Raw genomic sequence first — 10,471 nt, forward strand, 5'->3', positions numbered from 1 at the left:
GCATATCAATCTGGGATGTTTTAGGTTACACCCGTAGGTATAAGAATATTTGATGGACATATTTTTTTGAAATTATAAATCTGATTATATCACATGGAGATGTGAGAAGCTAAAAAGGATAGCTAGCTTGCTATGTTTTTAGCCAGGCTAAAGCCAGCTAGCCAGGCTGCCAGCTAGGTACTGCCGTATATATTAAAACCAGTAGATAGTGATAGCGCTGACGTCATCCACGTATTCTCATCCAAACTCCCGCATTAAGATGGAAGTACTTGACTTTGATGCGTGCCATATTGCTGAACGGGGCTGAATGGCACCAAATAATCGCTAAGGATCAAGGTTAAAGTGGCCGTGAGGATCATGGCCGATGTAGTCGTTTTTATGACTGCAAGTACCAGAATGCCTTGCGACAGTGTAGGATCGGAGGACCAATATGGTGGTAAGTGTCCAACCAATAACGTGGTAAGTGTCCATGGTTGTTTATTTAAACACATAAACTGAACACTCCATACAAAAACAATAAACGTAACGTGAATAACCGAAACCAAAAACAGTACCGTGTGGTGTAAAACACCGACACGGAAACAATCACCCACAAAACAACAGTGAATCCCAGGCTATCTAAGTATGATTCTCAATCAGAGACAACTAACGACACCTGCCTCTGATTGAGAACCATACTAGGCCGAACACAGAAAAACAACCTAGACACACAAAACATAGAATGCCCACCCAACTCACGTCCTGACCAACTAAAACAAACAATTAACACAATAACTAGGGTCAGAACGTGACAGTACCCCCCTCCCAAGGTGCGGACTCCGGCCGCAAAACCTGAACCTATATGGGAGGGTCTGGGTGGACATCTGTCCGCGGTGGCGGCTCTGGCGCTGGACGTGGACCCCACTCCACCATAGTCTTAGTCCGCCTCTGTGGTCTCCTAGGAACGGTGACCCTTGCCGCCGACCCTGACCTGGGAACCCTAAACAACAGGCCCACAGGACTGAGGGACACCTCAGGACTGAGGGGTAGCTCAGGACTGAGGGGTAGCTCAGGACTGAGAGGCAGCTCAGGCTGGTTGATGGCTCTGGCAGCTCCTGACTGGCGGGCGGCTCTGGCAGCTCCTGACTGGCGGGCGGCCCTGGCAGCTCCTGACTGGCGGGCGGCTCTGGCAGCTCCTGACTGGCGGGCGGCTCTGGCAGCACCTCACTGACGGGTGGCTCAGATGGCGCTGGGCAGACGGGCGGCTCAGATGGCGCTGGGCAGACGGGTGGCTCAGATGGCGCTGGTCAGACGGGCGGCTCAGATGGCGCTGGGCAGACGAACGGCTCAGATGGCGCTGGGCAGACGGGCAGCTCAGGCGGCGCTGGGCAGACGGGCAGCTCAGGCGGCGCTGGGCAGACGGGCAGCTCAGACGGCGCTGGGCAGAGGGGCAGCTCAGGCGACGCTGGGCAGACTGGAGACTCTGGCAGCGCTGGAGAGGAGGAAGGATCTGGCAGTGCTGGACAGAGGAGCTCTGGCGCCTCTGGACTGAGGGGCTCTGGCGCCTCTGGACTGAGGGGCTCTGGCGCCTCTGGACTGAGGGGCTCTGGCGCCTCTGGACTGAGGGGCTCTGGCGCCTCTGGACTGAGGGGAGGAAACTCTGGTAGCGCCGGACAGGCGGGAGCACCTGTATTGATGGGACGGAGAGACAGCCTGGTGCGGGGTACCGGCACTGGTGGTACCGGGCTGGGGACACGCACGTTAGGGCGAATGCCTTGCATACTACGCCAAATCAACAGCTCTCTCTCTTCACTCTCCTCCAATTCTATTAACAACTCCTCGAGTGTCTCCTCATCTCCCATCCGCTCACTCTCCTCCAATCTGTCCAATAACTCCTCAATCCTCTCAGACTCAGCCCTCAACTTAGCCGACTGCTCTGATTCCATCCATGGCTCCTTACGGTAAACAGGGGGAATTGGCTCAGGTCTGACTCCTGGCTCCTGACTCTGCCACACTCTCCCTGTGCCCCCTCCCAAGACATTTTTGGGGCTGTCTCTCGGGCTTCCTACCACGCCGCCTTGCTCGTTTCGCCAACCTCATTCTCATGTAACCCTCCTCACACTGCTTCAGCGAATCCCAGGCGGGCTCCGGCACTCTCCCCGGGTCGACCGCCCACCTGTCTATCTCTTCCCAAGTTGTATAGTCCAGATAATGCTGCCTCTCCTGCTGCTGCTGCTGCTGCTTCTTCTGCTGCTGTTGTTGCTTCTCCTGCTGCTGCTTTAGCTGCTGCTGCCGCTTCCTCTGCTGCTTCTGTTGCTTCTCCTGCTGCTGCTTTTGCTGCTGCTGCTGTTGCTCCTGCTGCTGCTGCTTCTCCTGCTGCACCTTGGGACGGCGACACTCCCCTGGCTTTGCCCAGGGTCCTCTCCCGTCCAGGAGTCTTGTGTCTTCGGCCGCTGTTGCTGCTCATTACCACGCCGCTTGGTCCTTGTTTGGTGGGTGATTCTGTAATGATTTTCCTCCTCTTCGTCTGAAGATGTGTGGTACAGGAACAATATGAAGCTATGAAAAATACCACCCAACCCTATTTGACATCCTTTGATGTCATTATCCAGGAAACTATATTATCAACAGTCACGAATATCTTATTAAGCATTATAAATATTCATGACAAGGGCATAAAAAGTGTATCCCTTCAGCTCTATTTCCTTCCACTGAGGCCCTTCACCAACAACATGGCTGCAAATAGACATGCATGATTAACAACTATGCACGAACAGCCCTGGACATGCATAAAAAAATCCTAAACAAGTCACAGGGGGAGAATCTGACCTTTAGGAGACATCCTTAGTTTAACAATCCTGCAATAACGCTATAACAACGCTATGTGAGAAATGCTGCAAAAACGCTGGAACAACTTTAGAATTCAGCAGCCGAGCTGTCCTCCCCCACAACCCCTATAGGACAGCCACAGTAAGAGAGAGACTAGGCGGGTTCCTTTCAAGAACTATCTTCGACCCAATCTCCCTGTGCAAATGAGCAGAGCTTTGGGGATTTCTGGCTTTGCATTCCATAATGCCGCAGAGACTGAACGCCTTACAAAGCCTGACTGCAGCAAATTCCACACAATGGAGCTACTCTTTTCCCTCCCTCCCTGACTCCCTCTCTCTCTCACTCACTCAGCCCACTGTTGTAAACCATCGATGTCACAAAATAGAGAAGATAAAGGGAGAAAATGAAGGAGGGATTGAGAGAAAAAATGTCACCCCCTGATTCCTGCCCGACTACCAGGTCATTAAATCTACCCAGTAGGGCTCTAAGGACTGCACTTGGGAGGCTCATAAATGTAAAGTCGCAAATCAAGACCATCTTATACAGATGGCAGGTTCCCTGCCTTGTAGTGTGCTGCAGAGTTCAACTTCCACCCCACCCCCATTTGAACCCACCCACCAGGAACCTCCAGCTTCACTCATTGGATGGGCACTCATTCAACCTCTTAGTCTGTCTTGTCACAGTCCATTCAGAACCAGCCGCTGCTCCTGCTCCTGTAAGCTACCACCTTTCTGCCGAAGATCCGGTGAAAAACTAAACTACTTATTGATTCTCCAAAATACAATGCAAAACCTTTGACGTGAAATGAATTCTGATCCTGTGAGAGTCCTGAATCCTGAGCCTGTGAGAGTGAACCAAAGGCTGAGCCTTCACATTTCATCCCGGCCTTTACCTTTACTGTTATTACAAGCCTACTACAGAACAGAGTTTCACAAGGGTTTGTTTGTAGTAATATCGTTAAAAAACACCACATCCACCACAGGGTGTGAGAGTAAAAACACCAAGAAAGGAGCCTATTTGAATACTAAACATTTCATAAAGAGGCAACCTAGGCCATAACAAGCCACTTTATGAGCTAGCACATTGACACATTTACAACGGGGCAGACTCCCCGTTGCCATGGCGTTGCCCATGTGTTTATAATCAGGGTTCACTTTCACAATGTTTAACACATTTCTGCTATGGATGCCAGACCATGTGACAGCACACAGAAACAAACATACATACATAAATGACAAGAGGCCATTTGTGAGGTTTCAGACAAGACATGAACTATGAAAGAACCAAAAAGGAAAGTCTATAACAATCCTGTATGCACTGTAGTATGTCACATAAACATTTCCCGCATAAAACCTCACCACTGCAAGACAAGCTGTCGTCTTGCGCAATGTTCCCTCAAAGAAAATGTTTCACTCAGCAAATTTCAGGTCTGCTGAGCGCAAACTTGAACGTTGTGAAAATTCTGGCACAAGTTTACTGTGAACACTGAGGCTGTACCCGCTTCAAGTTAGTTTTAACAGTGGTCAAGCAGGCTACTCATGAGACTTTTGAGAAAAAAAAACATGCAAGGCTTTACACGAACCTGTTTATCCACTTGTCCTTTAGACATGAACATGTTGTTGTGTTGTTTGATGCAAGACACCACTTTACAAAATTAAATGCATAATTATTCCCCTACCATTATTACAAAAAATCAGACAAATTATGCTGCCCTCTGCCTATTGGCTACTTAGCTTATTCAAGACCATCTCAAAATACAACACTGCCCCTTTAAGACAAAATGTGTCTAGAAATGCACATGTTTTGTGCTCCTGTAGGAAGCATTCCCTCCCCCATTGCTAACTACAAATGATCTATAATTGGGCTAATAACTCACTAACTAGCAAAGGATATGAACAAATGTACAAATGTGCACACGTCGCTACATGTAGCTCTCGCTTTGCTCTCAAAACAAGTGTATCTACTGACGACCGCTCATGCTGTAAAAACAGTCCAGTTCAAAGTGAATGGCAATGGTCTATTTGCATATAGGCCTACTGCATCTCTGATTGGTTATGGCACACCGGTCTGTGTATACGGCCCTGAGCCGCGCCTGTCAATGCAATAGATTCCTACGCCGATGCGTTCTGCCTACAACAAAATCTCTTTGATAGTTTGTTTTGCATACTAAGTCTTGCATAGTTCATTTTGTTTCGGTATGTTGCATTGAAAGTGGCTAATATTGCATTGACTCGAGCACAATTCCCACAGTAAAGGGAAACATTGGTAGTGTTAGCTAATGTGGAAAACTCTAGAAAGTTGAGTGAAGTTCAATCTCGTGCTTCTCTGCTTGGGCTGATATTTCTTCTGCCCGGCTGTCCCTGGGGAGCTGCGTGTCTGCGAGCAGCTTAGAGGGAACATTGGTCTTGTGTCTTTGTAGCTTAAAATGTGTCTTTACACAGCGTAAGCAAGCGGAAGAGCTAGCATCAACAACCGTGGGCCTATACGAGAGGATTCAGGAGAGTGACAGAATAGAGCTGACAATCCCAGAGCAGGAGTACAGCAGTATCGTCACAAAGAGGAAGGGCAGTAATTTAGTTATCCGAGACAACAGCTGAAAAATAAATGTGGACCATCAAAGATGGGAGGGAAAAAATACGTCTACCGTAATCTGAAAGAAAACCGCTGAGAGTAAAAACTAAACTAAAAACGGTAGCACCGAGCACAGTCCTGGGTGTACTTTGGGGAAAAATACCTTATTCCCCTTTTCCCATAGGAAGAGACACATTTAGAGATATAAGATACTTATCTCACAGAAGCCACTGACTTTTTGAGAGCCTTGAGTGATTGGGCCAGGGTCCCTGAGTTCATTCGAGATTGACATTAGTAGAGAAACAAGCATTACACACACACTGGGCAGGCTGACTAGGCTCAGAACATTTAGACACAGACGCCACATTAGAACTGGGATCAGTCGGAGCTCCAGCCCCAGCTCCAACCCCAGCTCCAGCCCAAGCTCCATCTCCAGCCCCACCTCCAGCTAGGCCTCTTATGGGAGACACAGGCATCTGACACAATGCTGCCTGCCCTGCACTAACCAACCAAAATGTCAAAATCCATCACAGGAGAGAGCTACTAAGGGCTTGGTATAGGGACTAGGGAGAGAGAAAGAGAGGGGGATAGAAAGAGAGAACAACGGGGAGAGTGAACGAGAGGGAGAAAGTAAGAGAGAATACTGTGAATGAAGAGAGAAAAAGAGATGTGGAGAGAGAAAATGGGCAAACGTGGTAGATATAGAGCCAGAGAAAGGAGAGGTTGGGGAGATGCTTTCAAACAATAACAAAATACCTTCCCACAGCTCTGAGGAACCTATTAGTGGAACATCTGACGGCAGTGCTCTATGCTGATGAGGAGGAATTTCCACATCAGAGATGGCACACTGCCAGGTCAGGACGAGGAATGCAAAGCCCAGACCTTCAGGGCCTAGCCAGCCAGCAGCATGTCCCCAAATAAACATCTATATACAATGCCCCCTGTCTCTAACACCTGTTTCATTAACAACCCAGTCACCTCTGCCCCCCAGCCCTCACAGCCAGCAATCAGCTGACCCCAAGGTGGGAGGGGCCAGTGTTTTGGTCCTGGGACTGTGGCCGAAATGAGTGAAGCTATGAGAAAGGAATTCAATCAAAATGTTGTATTTTTAGCCTCCATACTGGTCAATAAAGCCAATATAAAGTACAAGGCACAGGACTGATGCCATAACTTGGTTCTAACACACAAAAATACACACTACATTTTATCCTTCAAAGGAGCTACTAACTAGTGTCTAATGAGGCTTAAATGTGATCTGCAACTTCATATTCAGGGAGTCAAATATTCCCCACATTCAAGCATTCCTTCAAAAGAGTGCTCGAGTTCTGTTGAAAGGTGCCTTGCAGCCCTGAAGGCCAGGCTTGTGTGCACAATTTACAGTGGAATAATGGAAAGGCAGGGAGAGTCACAGAGGCTAGCTGAGCTGCATTCATGTTCCAACAAGACTGAGCACAGGCAGGCAGGGCAAAGCGACAGGTGGCTTGCTTAGTTCAAACCCCAGCGAGCATGAAAAACTTGTCAAACTGACACATGATTTGCCCTCCACAGCCCTCCTCTGAACAACACTAAACAGTGACAGATTCAGAGGCATCCAAAGGAGGGAAGAAGAAGAAGAAGATGAAGAAGGGGGCTCAGCACACCAAACCATAAAACAGTTCCCATGGCAGAGGGGACGTTGACGTGTCCTGGGCATCTTGCAGAGTTGGCAGGGAGGGCAGTGCTCTGTGGCTGTAGGTCTGGCCCATTGACTCCCTTTGAGGCTGGCCTGGAAGCTTGCATACATACAGTACCAGTCAAAAGTTTGGACACACCTATTCATTCCAGGATTTTTCTTTATTTTTTACTCTTTTCCACATTGTAGAATAATAGTAAAGACATCAACACTATGAAATAACACATACGGAATCATTTAGTAACCAAACAAGTATTAAACAAATGAAAACATATTTTATATGTTAAAAAAAACTTGAATGAGTAGGTGTCCAAACTTTTGACTGGTAGTGTATGTTAGGGAGGCTAATTCTGTGCACGCGGTGCCCGTGGTTAAGGCTGAGTTTTTCCTTTGTGCCCAGCTTCCTGCCTGAAGGTCTTTATTTGCACAGATGCACGCAGGTTTCGGAAACGTGTCAAAATCACAAGGGTCAATTAAAAACAAGAGGGCACATATTCCAGAGATTGGACTGTTTTGGAGTTTCAGAGCTGTGTGCGTGTATTCTGTCTGTCTGTTCGCTGGCACTTTCAGTCTTTAGCTGCCTCCAGTGGACCTATCAGGACCTATCAAAGAAGTGCAGAAGTGCCACTACTGCTGAAGGCACCAGGGTCACAAACTGTGCTTCCATTCATCTGAGACATATTTAAACCAGTTTTACCCTCTAACATAGACCCATGCCTGCCTACTGACCCTTTACTCTGGTTCTCCAAGAAGCCAATGACACATCCATGACAATACTACCTTGCAATATGCTGAAACAATTATATAATAATAGCCTATAGGGAGGTGGTCAGAGACCTGGCAGTGTGGTGCCAATATAACAACCTCTCCCTCAATGTGATCAAGACAAAGGAGATGATTGTGGACTACAGGAAAAGGAGGGCCGAGCACACCTCAATTCTCATTGACAGGGCTGTAGTGGAGCAGGTTGAGAGCTTCAAGTTCCTTGGTGTCCACATCAACAACGAACTGTCATGGTCCAAAGACACCATGACAGTCGTGAAGAGGGCACGACAATGCCTATTCCCCCCCAGGAGACTAAAATAATGTGGCATCGGTCCTCAGATCCTCAAAAAGTTATACAGCTGCACCATCGAGAGCATCCTGACTGGTTGCATCACCGCCTGGTATGGCAACTGCTCGGCCTCCGACCACAAGGCACTACAGAGGGTAGTGCGTACGGCCCAGTACATCACTGGGGCCAAGCTTCCTGCCATCAAGGACCTCTATACCAGGCAGTGTCAGAGGAAGGCCCTACAAATTGCCAAAGACTCCAGACACCCTAGTCATAGACTGTTCTCTCTGCTTTCGCATGGCAAGCGGTACCAGAGCGCCAAGTCTAGGTCGAAAAGGCTTAACGGCTTCAACCCCCAAGCCATAAGACTCCTGAACAGCTAACTAAACGGCTACCCAGACTATCTGCATTGACCCCTCCCCCCATGTTTACATTGCTGCTACTCTCTGTTTATTATCTATGCATAGTCACTTTACCTCTACCTCTATGTGCCCCAGCAAATTGACTCTGTACCGGTACCCCCTGTATATAGCCTCCACATTGACTCTGTACCAGTACCCCCTGTATATAGCCTCCACATTGACTCTGTACCAGTACCCCCTGTATATAGCCTCCACATTGACTCTGTACTGTAACACCCTGTATATAGCCTCCACATTAACTCTGTACTGGTATCCCCTGTATATAGCCTCCACATTAACTCTGTACCGGTACCCCCTGTATATAGCCTCCAAATTGGCTCTGTACTGTAACACCCTGTATATAGCCTCCACATTGACTCTGTACCGTATCACCCTGTATATAGCCTCCACATTGACTCTGTACCGTAACACCCTGTATATAGCCTCCACATTGACTCTGTACCGGTACCTCCAGTATATAGCCCCACTACTATTATTTTATTGTTGCTCTTTAATATTTTTTTGTTTTGTATTTATTGTTTACTTCAGTTGATTTAGCAAACACTTTCTTAACACTTATTTTTTCTTAAAACAGCATTGATGGTTGGGCTTGTAAGTAAGCATTTCAATGTATGGTCTACACCTGTTGTATTCAGCGCATGTGACAAATAAAATTTGATTTGAAATCAACTAAGCCATATTGGTCAAGGGCCATCCACTTGCAGTCCAACAAGGCTTAATTAAACAAGCGCTTGGAGGAAAGGTCACCCCATGGTGCAGTTTCTCACAAAGCTCACATGCAGAGAACTATATTAGGCTTTACAATACACCATATGATCCAACAACGTAAATTCAACGTCTAGTTTTTATATTTATGTTTATATATTTGGTTGAGTTGTCAACTAATGTGAAATCAACGTGAAATCAAACAAACATGTCACCCTGTCATTGGATGTAGGTTCAACCTTGGGTGAAAAAAAGATGAAATTCCCTTATGTTGATTACTTTTGCAAACTTTTCCATGTTGATTCAACTTCAATACATCACATTTTTTCTATGGCTGTCTTCGATAGCTGCATAACCACCCCAAAAAACGTTCAATAAGTAGGGCCTAGCTCAGTCACTGGCAGACGTCAAAGGTGTCTTGGAACTTTACTAAGGCACGTCCCTTCCAACCGCTATGCAACCGACAACGAAGCCGTTGACCTCTTTTCCGTAATGTGGGTAGCCTATAGGCTGAAAAAAGTTATAGTTTTTCTTTAGTGAGTCAACTGAATAAACCAATGCAAGACAGATAACGAACAGGCATACGTATAATATAAGCCTACAAAACTAAATCCATGTGATGAGGAACTTAAAAACGATCAAAACTCCCAGACTCCATCATTGCAAATTTGAATAGGCAACCAGAATGGTGGTCTGGTCCGAAAGATGACAGTAGCTCCTCTCATCTTGCTTTCTCAACTGTGCTTTAGATACGGAAATATTAGATAACGTCTAACTGTTTAAATTATTATACACCAACATAAGAGATCGTATAACCATCTCAAAGCGCTTGGGTTGATGTGACTCCTCCAGAAATCAGTGCATTAATTCTGTTCCCTCCATAGCCGACTAACCTTTCCCGTTAGATACAATGTAATGTTACTTACAGGATGGTTGTCGACGGAGCAACAGCAGGTACGGTTTCCAGGTTTAAATGCATACATCTCACGGTAGTGCGAAAACATAAACACCGACTTGGACAAGAATATACAGGCTGCGGGCCACTGGCGACCAAAATCAGTGCTACCGCGACTACAAAAGGGGATAAGACTTGACCCGTCCACAGCGCCATTGCTAGGGAGTCAGCAGCCCAGAGAACACACCGCCAGCAAACCCTCTAGCCGAAACTAACATCGGCTGAGTTATAGTAAAGCTAGGGAACTCAGCTGACTGAGTGAGCGAAAGAGACAAAGAGAGAGA

The 10,471-nt window shown here is 47.1% G+C and overlaps 1 protein-coding gene across 2 annotated transcripts in view; it reads right to left on the minus strand.

Annotated features, from left to right (window-relative positions):
• Positions 1-10,471, minus strand: part of pxdn (peroxidasin) — an 88,986-nt gene extending 78,515 nt beyond the window's left edge. The window contains exon 1 of one of the 2 annotated variants that reach the window (XM_021584563.3): positions 10,159-10,471. In XM_021584563.3, coding sequence (XP_021440238.3) covers positions 10,159-10,343 — 185 coding nt within the window. In that variant the 5' untranslated portion in view covers positions 10,344-10,471. The remainder of the gene's footprint in view (positions 1-10,158) is intronic. The other variant, XM_021584564.3, reaches the window with a different exon arrangement.

The sequence above is a fragment of the Oncorhynchus mykiss genome, chromosome 25 (genome assembly GCF_057628025.1).
Source record: "Oncorhynchus mykiss isolate SJ-2025 chromosome 25, ASM5762802v1, whole genome shotgun sequence".
Taxonomy (NCBI): domain Eukaryota; kingdom Metazoa; phylum Chordata; class Actinopteri; order Salmoniformes; family Salmonidae; genus Oncorhynchus; species Oncorhynchus mykiss.